Genomic DNA, 18643 nt, shown 5'->3' on the forward strand with positions numbered 1-18643 from the left:
CAACTTCTTGTCTGAGCTCCAAGCTCCTTTCTACCGAAAGCCCGTAGTAGCGCTACGCACATATCATCACCTGCGTATGCGGCGCGGATGAAATCCGTCACAGATGACGTCACCGTCGTGACATGCGCAAGCTCATAATCTGGTCAGCGTGACAACGCATCAGCCAAAGCATTCTGCTCTCCTGGCTTATGCTTCACAAAGAGGATATTTTTGTGAGGAAGGAGAGCCTCCTGGCCATCCTCCGCGAGAGGTGAGGCGACTGAGTCGCAGTGTGTAGTGACGCATGATCTGTGTAGATCACAAACGACCTATAGCCGAGCAGGTGTACCCTTAACGTGACAACGCATCAGCCAAAGCATTCTGCTCTCCTGGCTTATACTTCACAAAGAGGATATTTTTGTGAGAAAGGAGAGCCACCTGGCCATCCTCCGCGAGGGGTGAGGCGACTGAGTCGCAGTGTGTAGTAACGCTTGATCTGTGTAGATCACAAACGGCTTGTAGCCGAGCAGGTGTACCCTGAACGTGACAAGTGCATACTTCATCGCAAGTAAATCCTTGTCTTGAACTAGGTACTTCTTTTCCGCAGCCTTGAGCAGGCGAGATTTGAAAGCGATCACCCGAATTCGCCCCTCGGCGTCTGTCTGCAGCAATGCACAGCCGATGGCAAAGTCCAAAGCGTCACAGACAACACTAAAAGGACGATCGGGGTCTGGCAACGCCAGCATCGGTGCATGAAGGAGGCTGACTTTGACCCCGTCAAAAGCCTCCTGATGTTTGGCGTCCCAACACCATTCCGCATCCTTCTTAAGAAGATTCGACAATGCCAGTGCCATTTTCGCAGAATTCTCGCTGTACTTAATCAAGTCCGATACATTTGCGTAAAACCTTTTGGTTGTTCGGCACCAGCCAGTACACAATGAACTTGACCTTAGCGGGATCCGCTCGAGGGCTACGCTTCCCAGTGAAGCATCCTAAAAGGGGATTGCTTCGGCGCCGAATATGCACTTGTCTGTATTAGCATACAGCTTGTTCATGCGCATGCGCTCAAATTTCAGTCTTATATGAACGATGTGGCTCTCCTCATCTGTCCTCCCGTGCTTTGCACGACTGTGGACGAAAAATTCGTCGAAGTATGTCTATTCATACGCCTAAACAAGTGCGTCACAAGACGAATACATGTTGCTGGTGCATTTGACGGCCCATGGGGCATCACCAGCCTCTCCCACAGCATATCGCCCGAAAAACTCGCCCCTTTCAGCGGAATATCACTTGCTCTCATGAGCGATTGGTAATACCCATCGACCAAGTCGAGTGCACTGTACTTGTACATCCAACCATTTTGATCTAGAGAACATCTTTCTTAGGTATCGGCGTCTGTGCCGGAATTATGGCAGCGTGAAGCGTGAACAATACGCCACTTGCCGTTCGGCTTCCGGGCACAAAGTGTGGGTGTCGAATGGAAAGACTTACTCTCGCGGGCCGTTCCTGCGTCGTGCTTCGCGCGAAAGAAGGCGTCATTGATGCTTGGACAGGGGATATTGGTGTGTTACGCATTATTTGGCTATCGAACCAGGCCGATGGCATGACGCACACCTCGGTGTAAAGTTAGGACTGATGGCGGGTCTTTGAAGTCGACCTCTTGAAGTTCCTTTACCAAAGGATAGTACGGATCCGAGGATGTCTTCAGAATCGAAGATCCACTTCGTGCGTACAACATCCTCTTGATGTCCTTCAGGACAGCTTCATTCAGAAGTGACGACAAGTTGATCTCTTCTTCTGGTCGTATAATGACCACTACAGTTAAGTCGCCTGTCTTCAAATGACTGCCGAACTCTTCGAAGGACATATTGTCCAGCCCAAGAAAAGCATTCACCGCAGGAATACCTCGAGGGTGTCGTCGCCGTCTTCCTCTCCCGTCACACCGTTGACGAGGGTGTATAGCTGTGCGTTATCGTCTACAGTAGACATATCCTGGGTCAGGGTCGACGCCCGGCGTCTTGCAGGTAACAAACGGTGTCGCTGTCGCTTCCTCACGGAGGTTGTATGTCTCGACGAGACCAGTAGGAACACACACTCAACGTCGTCCAGTATTAGCCCCACTTCCTGCTTTACCGGAGCCTTGATGCTATTAACAACAACCGACGAAAAACTGCTAGTTCCGCAGTCTTCGTCCAGGCCTCTCCACGCGCATCTGAAGGGCCTTGCCCAAGATGCCTCGGACCTCGTCCAACCATGCCACTCTTGTCATGCGGCAACTGCTTTGAAATGTGAGCAGTGCACAGTGGATTACGTGCCACTCCGCGTACATCAATGGGGCTTCGCCCTCGATGCCTCTACTCGTGGCATGCAGCGACTGCTCTAAAACTTGAGCAATGCTCAGAGGGGTACGTGCCACTCCACGTTCAGCCCGTGAGCCATGCTCGGGACTCCTGTCCGATACACCTTCGTTGTTCGCCAAATCGAATACTTCGATCTCCAGCGCATTGACCGTTCCGGTTTAGTGCCCGCGCCTAACGTTTCTGCCTCTAGCAGAGAGGTGGGTTCATGACTCATTAAAATTTCACCAGGAGACGTGCGCGTAGCGCCCAAGGTCGTCGACCTCCAATCGATCCATTGCTCATGGTGTTCCAACCATACCATACCAAGGATAAGGCCATACCTTATATCCAAGTCAAGATTAAGCCGCGTTCCACGCTATCGAAGTCAAAAAAATTGTCACCAAGGTCCACAGGGACCCTCGGCACGTAGACACATGTCCCCGTCGCTAAGCGAAAAGTGACAATGTCCCATCCCGCACTTCCAGCGCCTCAGCATACAGCTGACTTCCTTGTATCGTGAAGCTTCGATCATCATTGTCCGACGCCCCGAGTTGATAAGGATCTTCCAAAGCTTGTCAATGCCCTTCACGGTCGTATTTACGCCCAGCAAGCCCCGCTTGCATACAAGTTACGTGTTCAAGAGTACGGAGCTCTTAGAGGGGAAGACGTTTAAAGAAGGCGCCCCCTCTGCTTCTTCTGTGGCGGTCCCACAATCTTTGTCTGATTTACAACGAAGATGAAAAAAAACTCTTCGTAATGAATCGGCAGATAATCGTGGTAATCGATCGCGAGTCGAGGGCGCGACAACGCGTGAAGGATACTCGGCGAATCGTCTGCGACGTTCGCAATCTCGCATGACGTTATGGAAACTTGCCTGGGGATGCCATTGAAAATCGGAATCGACGATTGGGGCAGGATCTTATTCCTGCTGTGGCGGCTGTCGCTGATGATGTGGAGCCTCTTGCCAAGCGACCAAGCTCTGACTCGGGTGGTTATGCTTCCTGAGGTAATTGCTGACACAATCAGCAGCCGTTTGCTTATTCTGGACGCTCCGAGTCTAACGATCGTTCAATTGGTCCCAACGCTCACGATGATCCTCGTAACTCTAAAGATGATGATGAGGCGGCGACGCTGAGGGGTGTGACTTTTGACCATCGTGCTCTGAAGCAATTTTCGTACAAGCCTGCGTCACGTCAAGTTTGGAAGTCGCATCGTCGCGATGATAGGTCTTGCGGTTTTCTACGTAGAACTTTGGATAAGACCTTAATTAGTTTGGCAGGTCAATAGTATAAGTATTTCTATGTCATGATACTAGTCAGAACGAACCGAGGAGGTGAGGTAATAGTTCCGAGCTTCCTAAGCTTGAGGCCGCATCGTCTGATATGTTCTAGGTACTAAGTAGTAGATAATCAACAACAATAATTTCCTTGACAACGAGGTCGTCTATCTGCGTATTCCTTCTATACGTTTTGTGCATTCGCGATTGCATCTCGCATACGTATGACCACGTTTACACGGCTCAAGATGCAAGATTTTAGAGCGTCCTTGTACTTGCGCTTCACATTTGCATCATTGGATGTATAATTTCGAGATGCCACGATTTACCGAGCTCCTCCCCACTTACATTAGAGACACTACCCATCGCACAAAGCGGTAATGCGGGTTCGTAAGCCATTCAGAAAGAACAGCTTAAATTCAGTTGGTGGAAGAATCAAATTGTTCATAGCAAACTTGTCAATGGTATCAACGAACTCCATTTGCGAGTTTCTCGCACCAAAGCTTCTCAACACTTCACCGACCACTCGGTTGGCACGTACTGTTGCCGTTGCTGTACCGCGATCAAAGACGATGGTATCTGGTAACCCGTGACTACAAAAAACGTGACGGATGGACAATCTAGCCGAGTCTTCGGCTTCGATGAAAGTGCTATATGGAGTGACCGGGACAATCTTGCTCGACTCCGTATCCTTCCTTATCTGAGGATTATCAATTGTTTGACATATGCTAGTGAAGTTTGGATCATTACCAGCAGCAAACGAATGCCGAGTGCTTGAACGATTTTTTTGGTGCATGGTTAATGTGGGTTCAATACTACCAAAGATTTCACCTACGCTAAGAAAGCAACTCTCGATCATTTTCGATCGCCAATCAATTCATGGCTCACGCTTTTAAAGCTGTGGTATACCTAAAATTAGGTCAAACCTTTCGTACATCTCGAAAACTGTGAATACTTCTTTCGAGTTGAAGTCTTCAGACTTCAATTACGGATCAAGCATATTTTTCTTCGCAGTAATTACTGAACCATTGGCCAACTTTACTGAGATACAATCATTGCTTCATTCTAGTGCATCCAGAAGTACATAGCCACTATCAGCAACCTTTGCTTCCGCGCCGAGTAACGCAATGCTCCAAATTCAATAGATAGTCCAAACGAACTACCGTAACCCTTTAATGATCGCTGTGACTACGAGGAGAACAATCGCTAACGAAGTTCAGCAACTCTTCAAGAGCTGAACTCCCGTGAGTGACTCTACCACCATACTCACAAGAGTTTATACTTGCCCCAGTAGATCGCCCTGTGTCTACTGGGTACCGGCGTTCCCCGAACGCCTCGTGATGTGATACCACGCGGCTCGAAACCACTACGACGTGAACCGTATTGAGAGGTACATTTCCCAAGAGGACAGTGACGGCGGATGTGACCAAATTATTGACATTTATAACAGATGATTTGCTGCCTACGGACAGCCCCACCCTAATAATTTTTGGTTTTGGATTTCCAAGAGTGGCTGCTACTACTGGGAATCCATCGGATTGATCGATTGACCACATATTTGATTCCTCACCCTATGCAATCATGATTGTATCTTCCAGAGTCGTCGGACTCTGATGAAAAAAGTCCGTCTTGGAGACTTTCCATGAACACAGTGATCATCGCTGCCTCTGGTAGTGGGTTGCTTGCCATATTGGAATTAATGGCGGAACTTCTACAGATAGTCGTACAATGTAATGTTCTTTTGGCGCACAACAGAAATTTCGAACTTTGTCGAAATGCCACATTCGGTGGAAGGAACACGATTTCATGGGCAAAGTAGCTGGGACGCTTAATTTCCCATGTCATTGCCCAATCTTTCGCACGGCCATCAAAATGCGACATGGCGAAGGCCACATGACTGCGGTCATCACGAAGTTGGGTTTTTGTGGTAGCGATGTCCATTTCCGCTGTCGAAAAACGCAACTTTTTTTTCTTTGTTCGCAAGAAAACTTTTTGTCTTGTTCTCACGGGACGTTCCGTTCGTACCGACAATGTTGCCACTGCCGGTATAGGTATGTTCTGCGATGAAAACCCCGAAAATCCGCAGCAAAATTTGCTAAGCTTTGACTTATTTCGTCTTGATTCAATTAGAACATAAATTGCTGCAATCGCAATAAAGCAGAATACACAACTATGCAAGATATATAATTATGTGATTCATGCAACATGTGTGATGGGAGTGACCTCATATGAAAGATCCCTCTCAGTGCGGTGACTAATCCGAGCGGGGTATTCTTACAGTGGTCGATTATACCACCATGACTTTTTGATATACCAGTTTCGTTCAGTTGACTCAAGACACAATTGTTCTGTAAACTTTGTGGTTATGGAGAACCTTATTCCAAAAGATATATCTGTCAATCGTCGTAACGAGTATGGGAATTCAGATGTAAAACCCAAATTAAATGATTGCAAGTGTATGCATTTGAAAAAGCTACTCGTCATTATAGACAAGTGTGTCGTTGGCGTCGGCTAGATTTTTATTTGATTGTCTCATCGAATACCAGGATTTACAGTTACTTCTACAAAGATAAAGACCATTTCAATTTTGTCAGTGCGTCCGAACTGGCTTTGTAAATACTTGCGCAAGTACATTACAAACTTTGTTGACTCACACCCTCGACGATCTTTGCGGAAAGGAAATCAACGGTGCCAAATTGAGGCAAACGATACGATCTTCAGGGCTGTCAAATATCATCATATGTGCCTTGATTTCGGTTTTCTGATCCAGACCGGCCATAACACGTCGAATGTGACCTTCTAGCAGTTGAAGTAGGCTGCACATTGTTCCAAGCGATACCAATGAGCATGATCACTTTTAGACTAGCCCGCCAATAGCTGCTGAGCAGAATATCCATGTATTTGGCAAAAAGCGATTTGCAAATGAGTGTGCTCTCGTCACGCTGAGAGAACACCTGATTGGTGATTGTATTGATCATACATTGGTGCACACAGAGGCATCGTCATCACATCCCTTGCTGAGAACGACAACACGATTATTCATCATTGCCGAGAAACTCTTTGTGGTAAGGTTAAAGTCAGTTCATCTTGATGCACCGGCGTGCGCGCTTTCGCCGTGCATCGTAATAAAAGCTTTGACGACAACGTACAACCCAGCGGCAATATGTGACGTTCCGTTCAAAAATCTCAAGAAAGAAAACAGCTTGATGACTCAAATTGTGCGTTGTACGCATGCACCGCTATGCTTCATCCCACGGCTTCCTGGTTTATATTACTGACCCGTATGTGTCACCACAACGTGAGACACTGCCTCATGATGAGGATCGTAAGTACAATTTTCTGATTGAGGCACATGATTGCCCTTTAAGGGCTACCGCGAAGATAAACGAAATATTTTTGGAAAGCACTGTCCAGCATATTAAGTGGGTAATCACATAGGTGCGCACGCGTGAACTTTTAATCCTTAATGCATGTGGCGGCACTTTTTATTTGCCTGCCGGTTTCGGTAAATGCAGTCCATCCTTATGGGCTTGTTCTCGGACTTCCGGAAGTAGCTTCTGACAAAACTGGTATGGGTGGATTGTTTGAGCAAAATGATTCATCTTGCTGCTGTCTGCGGTAATGAAATCGGTGAGGATAAGACCAAGCTAATGGATTCGGTGGAAGCCATTGTATCAAGTGAAATTTCGCACTGAATATTTTGCAAATCTTAAGTTAAGGCTCTCGACGCCAAATTGGAGATATCAACTGCTGACCATTCGGAAATCGATGGTCAAAAGAACGTATGCATTGAGTTTTGGGTGATATCCTCGGGAGAATCTGAACATACCTGCACGAAAATACTGCGGTGCTATAGCCAATTGCTCCTACTCACCAAGTTGCGTTGAGTAACACCATACATGCTTCTACTGGCGTTTTCCACTTTGCATAAATGGTTTGTGCAGTCGCCGTTGTCTTTGGGACCGCGAAATGACTACGTTTTCAGCGGGGGGGGCTTCGATCAAATATACCTGCTAATGTCAGCCCGTGCATACTTCGTTGCAAGATTGATGATTTTATTGAGCATCTTACGCAGAGCGCGACGCTGTGGTAGAAAGCAAATACAAATAAAAGCAGGCGGAACATATCGAATTTGCTGTGAGGCAAAAAGCTCTTTAAGCAATGCTTGCGTATTTATCTGCGGTTTATACGCTGAATCGCGACCGCATTGCATCGCACAACTCACGGCTCGAGCGATGATATACTCGATATATCCAACCAAAATGTGAACACACCCAGTGTTATATTTGAGCTTACTAAAGCTTATCGAGCTGCACCTGGCTCAAGTAGCCCAGCTTGCCTTACTGCAAGACCTCAAGTCATCGCGATTTTGTGCCTAAATAGTGTGTCATGAAGGTGATTAAGGAGTCATTTCGCTCACTGTGCTTCGCTGCGCCTGTGCGCGTTGGCCTAGAAGCTGGTAGAAGCGCTACTGAGTAAATGCCTCAGTTCGATCACTTGGTGAGGAATCACGCCGCCTCACTCGTCGAAAAGGCTTATTAAGTCTATTATAGCAAAGCAAACGTCCACTTAGAGCGTCTTCATCTTATATACTTTGCAAAGCTATCAGCACGACGCGGGCATCAAATTGACCGACTATCACCTCACGCTCCGCTGTCTGCAGCCTCGCTTGTTTCATGTGACAGTTGTAACAGCTACCGACCAGGGTTTCTTTGCAAGGACAGTCGCCTTACACTCATTATTAAAATGTGCGCTGCGATGGGCGACCAATCCTGTCTCCTTTGTAAGAGAAACAAAGGCCCTGGGTGCACCACGTCGCACGTTATGATTCTGGGGCAATCTTGCCAGCAAGCTCCCATTATTTTAATCAGACAGTGAACATCATCACTCGATCAAGAACTAGAATGGTGCGCCCGCCAATCCATTGAACGTTTAATTAAAAAAAAAATGGTCGCCCCTTACTCATCGAGAGTGTCGACCTGACTCTCGTGAGCTATTCTCGGTTGTGCGGTACGTCTCGAGATACTTGGTGTGCGTCGGAGGCTTTGATAAAAAAGATCCCGGATTCCACCACAATGCTAAGTTAGAGAAAGCTCGAGCGGACCATACCACGTCGCTGCTTTGGAGCAGAAGGTAGCTTAGCTAAACGGGCTGATAGAGACGTTGCTTGGTCTGAAACTGAGTTCATCACACTCAAATGACTGATTGTATTTTGGAAAACATTGTGTCTCGTATGGCGGGATGTCCAATGGGGCAGGGCACAGAGTCTGGGACTCATGCAGTGAAGACTGAGCACAGTGGGTGTCCCCACCTTAGGGAAGTGCTAAACTAAGTATTCCTGGTGCTCGGTCAAGCCTCAGAAAGTATTCTAATCGAAGGGCTTTCAGGCATCTTCACTGGGAATTTCTTTAGGCGCGTCGGGCCCAACTATTGAGCTTTTTGGAGCTGTTGAGCCTTTTATTCGGTAAACAGGAATTAGTGTCTACTTAAGTACACGTAAATGAGCATGCATGGTTAATTGCAGAGCTTGGAGCTGCTTGTCAAGTGATCAATATTCCAAAATATCGTAATTAGATTCAATATGTGTGAATGCCAATGCGGTCCGCATCGATGTAAAGGAGAGTGAAACAAGTATTGTAATCTTGTGTTCTTAATCATCACGCATTTGGTAAACTGGGTTGAATACAATACGAAGCAACTGTCGTTGCAGGGTACGCTTCACGGTATCGCTGTATAGCGAACTGAAAAGCTATTCCACCGCATGCTCATGCACTAAATTCTAGTCCCCCCTCTCTCGTCATCATCATCGAATGATAGATTTCCAATGAATTCATTCAATCGACAGCAATAATTTGCGTTTAGCTTCCTTACGAAGCTGAAATGCAGCAATGTTGACTTGGGAGCATTCGATGTGCAAATTAGTGGACAAGTATACGATGAGATTATTCTGTTGCTCTGCAAAAATGTCGTGAACGCAGACAACTTACTCTCTCATCGTAAGCCCTCAATATCAGAAGTCCCTACATATGGGTATTCACTAGTGCTTTGCTGGGAATGCTACGTTGCGTGATGTTTTATTGGTTTCCGGTCACTTTTAATGTTCCTGTAATATTGATACGATCAAAGGTTAGATTATAAAAACTGTTCTTGTAACTCACGTGTTTAACAACTATGATCCCTACTATTGCCTCTATGTCGCTATATTAAACTTTAATTGGCCAATATATGCGATGCCAGCGCAGCTATACGCGGTAGACGACAAGTTTCCAGACGTCGTAGCCGAGCTGGAGGCGCGTGGATGGCGGCGACTCCCTTTCGTAAGCTGTCCCAAATTTGATCTCAAATGGACAAATTATGCCAAGATCGCGTGGAAACAGGTAACGTCTCAACAAATTGTCAACCATTTGCACCAATCTGTGCTCTTGTCACAGAAGAATCAACTAGCTCAACTGTTGTACAATCAAAGAGCGCAGATACAAGTAGATCACTGGTTTCCACGAACTTTTGATATGAGTATTTCGGAGGATATTCTACGATTAAAATTCTGGTTTCGCTACGTTGAAGCTGTGAAGATTCTTCAACAGAGTTTTATCGAGAGTATGGCGATTGATGAGCAGAAGTTTCAAGGTGCGATGAAATTGACTCAAGCTGTCATTGCTACTGAAAATTTCTTTCAGTGTTGGAGAATGAATGATGCCCTTCGTGATTTAGTAGTAGCACGAGATAATTTTGCTGCGAGTCCGACGTTGGGCTTACAATTGAAGAAGTTGTCATTCAATCAAGACAGAAGATGCGAAATTCAAGAGATTTTAACACAGCTCGAACAAAGAGATCCTCAGTTTCTTACGGTCTGTCGTGATGACAGTAATGTGTGGATTTGTAAACCGTCAAATTTATCACAAGGACGAGGTATCGTGCTGTGCAATACCTCTGAGGATATGGAAAAACTCCTCTTTCCCGACAAGAATTGTGCCGTTAACTCAGATGAGATAAAAGATAGATCAATGATACAGACCAAGTGGATGGTTCAAAAGTACATTGAACGGCCGTTGCTGCTTCAAAATGGCCGCAAGTTTGATATTCGCCAGTGGGTGTTAATTACCGCACTCAAGCCAGATCCGATCGTGTTTTGGTTTTTTAAAAGTTATTTGCGATTTTGCTCTCGAAAGTTTAACTTGGCGCACTTACACGATCAATTTGTGCATCTAAGCAATTACTCGGTGCAGCAACATTTTGCAAGGGACGTAGAGGATGACTCAAGAAGTAATCAAGATGAGGACGTGAATGCTTTTGAGCCTATGTGGTCATCAGAGCAATTTCAAGATATGTTGAGGTGAACGTGATTCGATTCGCTGGATAGTTAGAGCAATTTGGGCTTACTTTGTCATGAGTGTAGACAACAGCACGGAAATGATGTTTGGAGTGAAACAATTGTTCCTCAGATGCAGAGCATCGTACAACTTACACTTGATGCTGTGCTGCCTAGGCTTGAGGTTGTCGGGGTAGGCATTAGCACCTTCAAATTCATTGGACGATAGAAATAGTATTTATTCCTGCATTGTTGTAGCAAGGCTTTGAGTGGCTTGGGTATGACTTCCTCGTGGACGAAAATAATCACGTGTGGCTACTTGAGGTGAATGTGAGTCCAGACATGAGTCACAGCACCAAGATCACTGCTGAGCTGGTACCGAAAGCCACAGCAGACGCCTTAAGCGGTACGCATTCATCATCATTCTGGCATGAATTGCTTAGACTAAGGATACCTTTGTTACAGTGATATTAGACACAGAATCATCGCGATCGTCTGAAAATGGATGGCTGCCATTTCCACTTAGACGTTCTTAAGCAATTCTTTTTCGCTCATATTACCGAATGCCTCATTATTTGTTGTTGCTAGCACGTAACTTGTTCTGAAGGATGTCATTTTCGTGACGCACACTCTGCAAATCAGCCAATACTTTGTCCAAATGGCTGCTGCTGTCACGTGCTTCCAATTGTGTGATCCAATTTTGTAAATCGCGAGCTGCATTCTCTTTTTTTCCGGCATCATCGATCACCAGAAGAAGCTCTTCGAATATTTCACGTACGTGAGCAAACTTGCGGTACGATTCGATGTATGCATCGGCCTTTGAACTGCCGGTGGTTTTGCTCCTACTAGAAGCAATATACAGTTTTTCTTCAGCCTCTGCTTCAGTTCGCTTGAGTTTTTCCGCCGCTGTATTAAGCTGTCTTTGGATACCATTTATATCGTTTAAAATCTTGGCGATGTCTTGCTTTTGCTTATGCACTTGCTTGATGATATCCATGATGCGTGAAGTATACATGCTCCGAGTCATGGTACTTGCATTTTCTTTAGGTTTGATAAGGCGTCGCTCTTGATGTTTCTCAAGCGCCCGAAGACTCTCCATCTTGGAATTAATGTTTCCAGATATTTCTAGCATCTCTGCTTTCATTGCCTTTATCTCACGAATAAGCTGTCGGCGCCGAGCTTTAAAACTCGATCTTTGATAATTCAATGCTGTAAGCTCCTTAAGAAGAGGTTCTCGTGCAATCTCCATCTGCTGCGCTATCTCAGCTTTCTTGGCAGTACTCTCCCGGCAAAGGTGCTTAAGCTTGGCAATGTTTGCTTCAGCCTCAGGAAGCAGAGCTAAAAGTTGTTTCTGCCTTTCCAATTGCTGTCGCATTTCTTGGATACTAGCTTGCGTCTTCTGCATATGCTGCTCAACTTCGTGAAGTTCACCACGCTCACGATCAAGTTCCTTACGCATCGCAGCAATACGGTGCTCACTTTCCTCTACTTGTTTTTGCAGCTGCTCGATCATTTCCTCGTCTCCTTCAGCACAAATGTCGATTTGGACGACATCTTTCCCACCGATTGGACTTGCTTCAATGCCGGTTAAATTAGCCAATTCTTTTGAAGTGCTATCTTCAGTTGATTCCCCAGTGCCTGCTGGAGGCAAATTTTCAAAGGCCAATGGAATGTCCGGAAGTGTCTTCATTAACAACGGGTAAGGCAAAATAGCTGCAAAGTCATCGTCTTCTACCTCTCTTTCTTGAAATTGTGCATCCGTGACATTTCCACGAAATTGCTCGTGTATACGTTGATCATCTACAGCTTTCAAGTCGATTCCTTCTTCGAACTCTTCCTCATCAAGAAGTGTAGCAGAATTACGCTTCGCAACAGCTAATGCCTCCAAAAGCGATGTCGCTTTGACACAATCCTTCGGAAAATTTTTGAAGATATAACACGTCGATTGATTTAGTCCATTCCAGGGTAACTCCAGTGGAAAAGTCTTTAATGGCAGCCGTTGAAAGCCTCGCAGTTCTTTAAAATTTGGATTCGGAAGCATGTGAAGCGTCTTTTCTTGCTTCCAACAAGAAAAAATGCTGGCTAGTTGCTTTCTATCCAGCTTCGTATCAGTGACGTTCATGCTAGTGTCCATAGCTCTTGATTGACTTGCTTCATCTTCACTTTCCTCCAATTTTGACCTAGGTAGCTTCCCCACAAGCCACGACAAAATATTTCGTGTCTCTTTCTCGGTTGGATACAAGAAATGATTGTATCCGCAATCTCCAGCATATCCAAGCTCCTGTATGACACAGCAACAACATTTTTGTGGATCATAAGAAACGTTTTCACGTTTAAACTCAACAGGATCATCATGTACCTTGAGAATATTAGCAAGCTGTGAACCAATACGATGCCGCGCTGCTACACCCACCGGTGCTTTGGCCTCCACACATGGCAGGTTTAGCGTCAAATCGTCATGTGTATCCTGCAATCGCGCCAGAAACTCGAGCACGATAACAATTAGCTTATCGGACGAGAGCTCTTTTACCGTCCATGTCGAGTCCCCTTCCAACCTAAAGATTCAACGGAAGATAACGTTAAACGCATTAATATGTGAATAATCTCCCAACATGATTAACGTGGACGTACCAGCCGTTTTGCTGCAGCACTGCGAAGATGAATGCATCAGCTTCTGACATGACAGTATGATAAACCTTTATAATCTTTTAATCAAGCAATCATGACATAAGTGTTTAATCTAATAAATATCTTACGGCGACGCTTCGTACCAGAACTAGAGTTGAGTGCTGGCGATGGAGCCTGAGAATGAGCCCCACGATTGCAATCAATACAAGGATACAGCATCTAACGTGCAAGACATCAAGCTGAAGTCTACTACAGAATGTCAAAGCAAAGAGAAGAATGAAGTGCAGCACCTCAGAGATCGTTTAGCAGCCCAAGAGCTACTAACACAACAGCTTCTAGACCGTGAACAAGAGCGCGAGGTCGAACGCGAGTTTATGAAAAGAAGTGTACTATCGTTGCAGCAGGATTTACTTCGTCTGATGAATATTGTCGATCTGCAGATGCAAATTCCGTCGATGCATATGCAAATGCAGCTCTCGCCGATGGCAACTGGTGTCGAAATGGCTTTTCGTGGTGTGTCACCGCGATTTGCAGCAAAAATCGGCATGAGACCAGCTTTTATGGAGCACAAAGCGTTTAGTAAAAAGCGCCAGACTCAAGGACATGAATTTGGATTGAGTGAGGAAGCGCTTGTATCACCTGCACACGATGCAGCGGTGATTGAAAGCGACATGTCGCCGCAATGCAAGCGAATAAAAACGTCAGCTTCAAATTCTAAGTTGAGTAAGCGTCAGTGGAATCCAGAAGAAGATGAAGCGCTTGAGTACGCGATTCAGAGAATGGGAGCAAACGACTGGACGGCTATTGCACGGCTACTACCTGGACGTTGTGGCAAACAGTGTCGAGAGCGATGGGTGAACCACCTGAGTCCAGCAGTCAACAAAGAAGCTTGGACAGAAGAAGAGGACGAATTGATATTTTCAACACGCGACCGTATTGGCAACCGATGGGCAGAAATCGCGCGTTTGTTACCTGGGCGGACAGACAATGCGATTAAAAATCGATACTACTCTACCATGCGACGCCGTGGACGCCTGCTTCGCAGTGCGACAAGCAGTAGAAGTCGATCATCCGATATGATGTCTGAGACCTCTGGAGATGCGCTCACGGATGACAAATCTGGTATAACGTCATGCTCATCCGTATCTTCGGAGGCTGAGCTAACTGTGAAAGAAGTTTGAGTTTTGACCGACAAGTTGTTCTTTACGTTTGTTCATATTGCTAAATAATAAGTTCTCCTTCAGTGGTCACCTATCTTCACCGAATCATTTACTTGAAATTCATTGTTTATGAACGGTCGGACGCGTTCGATCCGTCCAAAGCTTTTAGAAAATAAAAATGACGACAAGAGCTGCCGTGCCATCGATTACTGAAAAGACAGCGTCTACAGCCACCTCGAATCGATCAAGCAAGTTTCGTTGGCGAATCGATTCGGAAAAGAATGTCGTCGTGTGGAGTTTTGAGCGTCGTGGCTGGACCAAGACTGAAGGCGACGACTGGAACATTTATTGGGCTAGCAAATCCACGATCAAAAACATGTTCAGCCCCGAGACTGGAGTGCGCTTGATGGATAATCAGTACGTCAATCACTTTCCAAATCACTACGAACTCACTCGCAAAGACTTAATGGTCAAGAATATCAAACGCTACAAAAAAGAGATGTTCGCTGCTGCTGCTACCGACAATAGCAAATTAACGGTGAATCTTACCGAGACACTCGATTTTCTCCCCACAACATACACATTGCCCGCAGATTATTCGCTATTTGTTGAAGCGTTTCGACGCCATCCGAATGCTATGTGGATCATGAAACCGTGCTCTCAGGCGCAAGGTAGAGGGATTTTCATCATCAACAAGTTGTCACAGACGAAAAAGTGGGCAAATCAGCCACGGACCAGTACGCCGGTCAAAGAGGGATATGTCGTTTCTCGCTACATTGAGAATCCATTGCTGATTGGTGGCAAAAAATTTGACCTTCGTATGTATGTGCTCGTGCTATCGTATCGACCTATGCAAGCGTTTGTATATCAAGAAGGATTCGCTCGCTTTTGCAACGTTAAATACTCTGCTGCTCCAGATGATAAGGACAATCAATTCATGCATCTTACAAATGTTGCTGTGCAAAAAAATAATGAAGATTACAACCATAATCATGGTGGGAAGTGGAAATTGAAGAATCTGTGTCTCTATGTGGAAGCTACACGTGGCCGAGGCTCAGGAGAAAAGCTTCTTCAAAATATCCACAGTATTATGGTACATACTTTAAAAGCAGTACAGCACGTGATTATAAATGATCCACACTGCTTTGAATGTTATGGCTATGACATCATAGTGGACGAAACCTTAAAACCGTGGCTGGTTGAAGTGAATGCATCTCCGTCACTTACTACCACAACACGAGAAGATTGCAATATGAAAAGTAGACTACTTCGAGACGTACTCGAATTGGCTGTAGCGAAAGATGCCGAATCGGCGCAACGCCGAGCCGGACTTTCTTCACCTACTTTGAGTCTAACTAACGGCTTCACATGGCTCGTGAACGAGACGATTCAGCATCAAGCGGATCGATTGCGTGCCGATACACTTCGCAAAAGCGCTAAAAAGGCATCAAGTGTTCAATGGAGGTAAAGATACGTAGAATCAAAAGCAGTGTTTTAATTTAGAACGTAATCTAAACTTTGCTAGAAACGAATTCAACCGTCGCCGACTCGAGTAGTCAACTAACTATCAGCATGGCATCAGAAAGAAAATTAGAGAGGAAATTACGTCGAAAGGAAGAAAAAAAAGGTCTAGTTGATACCGATGACGTTTCTAGCATAGTTGTGGAGGGTGTACCCGGCGAGACGGAAGATCTGAACGTTCGAGTAGATGTTGCTGCTTCTGAAGAAAGTGTTGATTCACAAGAACGAAGAGATCCAGGAAAAACTCAACAAGTAATGCCAATTGGAGAATTGCCATCTCGTAGAAAGTCGAAATCCGGAAAAAGTCCACGCAAGAAAAAGAAGAGAATTGAGGAGCAAGACTCGGAACCTGTTGAGTTTCGAGTAAATGGTATTATAGTGGATCGTGATGTTAAAGGAGGAGCGAAAGAGAATTGGATGGGCGTTTACATGGTTCTTTTCCGAACAAGTACACCTTTGGGTCAACGAGTGGCCTTCATTTTGATTGGTCTTGTGACAATCAGTGTTTCGGTTGGTATGTATAAAGATCACAATTTAATATTACCACTTTGTCTGACACTCTTTTCTGGATGCAGCCGTGCTAGATAGCGTCACAGAGATTCGGTATGTGCACTCTGTATGTCAAATGATAGTTTTTTGAAAATTCTTAACCGCACTTTGATTTGAGTAGCGATCGAATTGGCGGCTACCTGTTAGTCATTGAATTCGGATTCACCTTTCTTTTCACGATTGAGTACGGACTTCGAATAGCCTGTCTACGGAAACCGGGTAAATTCATCTTCAGTCTGCTAGGATTTGTGGACATATGCGCTCTGGTCCCCTCGTATTTTGCCTACATCTTCCCTGAAGCTCGTCCGCTTCTTCACTTGGCAGTGTTACGCATCTTCCGTGTCATGAGAGTATTTCGACTCATGCGATTGGCTCGCTTCGTGGATGCCAGCGCTGCACTGACTGAAAATATCGATACGAATCGTCGAAATATTGCTGTCTTTCTTGTCGCTTTATTTACTGTCATCCTTGTCATTGGATGCGCGATGTATCTCATTGAAGGAGACCGACAATTTGGGAATATACCTGTGAGTCTGTACTGGACAGTTGTGACTATCACGACTGTGGGGTACGGTGATATATCCCCGCAAACCATCGTAGGACGCATTCTTGCTACACTTGTTATGTTCGTTGGCTATGGTATCATTGCTAGCCCCACACTTCTTAGCGCACCACCATCGGCACCATCTACTTCGGAAGTATTTGATTGTCCCAAATGCACAAAAGTTCTTGAGTGTGTGCGGTGTTTCCAAAAATATCATCAAGAGAGTGCTAACTTTTGTTGCATGTGCTCGGAGCCGCTGCGAAAGCCTGAACTTAAAGCTCTCAAAGTAAATGGAGAAGAACGGAAGCGCACACCAAAATCACGTGCACCAAATGTCGAAGAGAATGGATATAGTTGAATACAAGACAATAGAAAATGTCACGTACTTAATAAATGAGAAACAGTATTGCTAACTTATTCCGAATTATTATTTTAATGTGATCATATTTTATGAGTGTTTATATGCTCTTTTTAAAATCATACTAATGGATTTTCTTTACATACTGTGTGTCCTCATTCCCTAGTTAAGCATCTAACACCACCATGGATAACAGCTTGACCGTCAGGTATGTGTACAATCAGGCATTTCAACAAACACGATGACTATTTCATGGAGATAACTAATTTTTTCTTTCTATACTTGCAGACTCTTTGTACGAACGCAGACGTACGACATTTCGTGCGATCCGCGGCAGCCAGCCAAGTGGCTACTGATGCAGGCTAAGAACATTCAACGCTCTAGTCAGAAACAGACATCACAGGAGGAGGAGCTGGAGGTATTGTATAACCGTACAACCCGTCGTGTAATCAATTTAGAAGACTCAATTGGCAGCAGTATATCTTCTATGGACGTTGTCGATGCTCGCACGCTGCTTCAGACACCGGACACTTCATGCAATAGTGCAATGTTTCCGTGGTTGCGCTCGTATGCGGGTGGATTGCTGTCATCTGATAAAATTGATTCATCCAATGGTCTTTTCTTTCAACAACTATATGCTTTCACACTGATTGGTAAGCGCACGCCTGTGAGTGCGTCTCAGCGTAAGCAAAAGGAGGATCAGGATAATTTTTTGTCATTACTGCATACCTACGTTATGGGATCTTACGACCGAGATTATATACCACAGCCGCAACCAACAGGTACTCGAAGACTAACTGCACCATCGTCGCCTATGTACCGTCCGCACTATGACCCAAACGGCTTTTCAGACTCAGGATCGGACAGCAGCGTAGAGGAGTCGCCATCGTATCCGACCTACTTTTCAGCAAACGATTATACAAAGCCTCAACGTACACTCATATCACCGAGTCCGGTAAATCAGGTTCCGATGGCTCCTT

At 45.3% G+C, this 18643-nt stretch overlaps 8 protein-coding genes across 8 annotated transcripts in view; 6 read left to right on the forward strand and 2 right to left on the reverse strand.

Annotated features, from left to right (window-relative positions):
* Positions 1–6244: 6244 nt before the first annotated feature.
* On the reverse strand, positions 6245–6443 carry PHALS_09821 (uncharacterized protein; the record flags this gene model as incomplete). The annotated part of the gene is made up of 2 exons (XM_024725144.1): positions 6245–6317; positions 6367–6443. The coding sequence occupies 2 exons, from the start codon at positions 6441–6443 to the stop codon at positions 6245–6247; spliced, it is 150 nt and encodes a 49-aa protein (XP_024575950.1).
* Positions 6444–8842: 2399 nt separating this feature from the next.
* PHALS_09822 (uncharacterized protein) lies at positions 8843–9062 on the forward strand (the record flags this gene model as incomplete). Its single annotated transcript, XM_024725145.1, has 2 exons — positions 8843–8914; positions 8982–9062. 2 exons carry the CDS (start codon positions 8843–8845, stop codon positions 9060–9062), a joined length of 153 nt encoding a protein of 50 aa, XP_024575951.1.
* A 762-nt stretch (positions 9063–9824) lies between these two features.
* On the forward strand, positions 9825–11439 carry PHALS_09823 (Predicted tubulin-tyrosine ligase; the record flags this gene model as incomplete). The annotated part of the gene is made up of 6 exons (XM_024725146.1): positions 9825–9971; positions 10026–10221; positions 10306–10927; positions 10991–11096; positions 11162–11309; positions 11369–11439. The coding sequence occupies 6 exons, from the start codon at positions 9825–9827 to the stop codon at positions 11437–11439; spliced, it is 1290 nt and encodes a 429-aa protein (XP_024575952.1).
* A 35-nt stretch (positions 11440–11474) lies between these two features.
* Positions 11475–13584, reverse strand: PHALS_09824 (Uncharacterized conserved protein; the record flags this gene model as incomplete). The annotated part of the gene is made up of 3 exons (XM_024725147.1): positions 11475–13184; positions 13263–13458; positions 13535–13584. The coding sequence occupies 3 exons, from the start codon at positions 13582–13584 to the stop codon at positions 11475–11477; spliced, it is 1956 nt and encodes a 651-aa protein (XP_024575953.1).
* Positions 13585–13698: 114 nt separating this feature from the next.
* PHALS_09825 (myblike dnabinding protein) lies at positions 13699–14712 on the forward strand (the record flags this gene model as incomplete). Its single annotated transcript, XM_024725149.1, has 1 exon — positions 13699–14712. One exon carries the CDS (start codon positions 13699–13701, stop codon positions 14710–14712), a length of 1014 nt encoding a protein of 337 aa, XP_024575954.1.
* A 157-nt stretch (positions 14713–14869) lies between these two features.
* PHALS_09826 (probable tubulin polyglutamylase ttll1) lies at positions 14870–16159 on the forward strand (the record flags this gene model as incomplete). Its single annotated transcript, XM_024725150.1, has 1 exon — positions 14870–16159. One exon carries the CDS (start codon positions 14870–14872, stop codon positions 16157–16159), a length of 1290 nt encoding a protein of 429 aa, XP_024575955.1.
* Positions 16160–16263: 104 nt separating this feature from the next.
* On the forward strand, positions 16264–17663 carry PHALS_09827 (chloride channel family; the record flags this gene model as incomplete). The annotated part of the gene is made up of 3 exons (XM_024725151.1): positions 16264–16726; positions 16788–16815; positions 16883–17663. 3 exons carry the CDS (start codon positions 16264–16266, stop codon positions 17661–17663), a joined length of 1272 nt encoding a protein of 423 aa, XP_024575956.1.
* A 185-nt stretch (positions 17664–17848) lies between these two features.
* The window catches only part of PHALS_09828 (uncharacterized protein), a gene marked incomplete at both ends in the record, with an annotated part of 1255 nt that continues 460 nt past the window's right edge, over positions 17849–18643 (forward strand). The window contains 2 exons of the mRNA XM_024725152.1: positions 17849–17871; positions 17952–18618. Of these exons, the coding sequence (XP_024575957.1) occupies positions 17849–17871; positions 17952–18618 (690 nt within the window). The remainder of the gene's footprint in view (positions 17872–17951; positions 18619–18643) is intronic.

Source organism: Plasmopara halstedii (assembly GCF_900000015.1).
Source record: "Plasmopara halstedii genome assembly, contig: Scaffold_430, whole genome shotgun sequence".
Taxonomy (NCBI): domain Eukaryota; phylum Oomycota; class Peronosporomycetes; order Peronosporales; family Peronosporaceae; genus Plasmopara; species Plasmopara halstedii.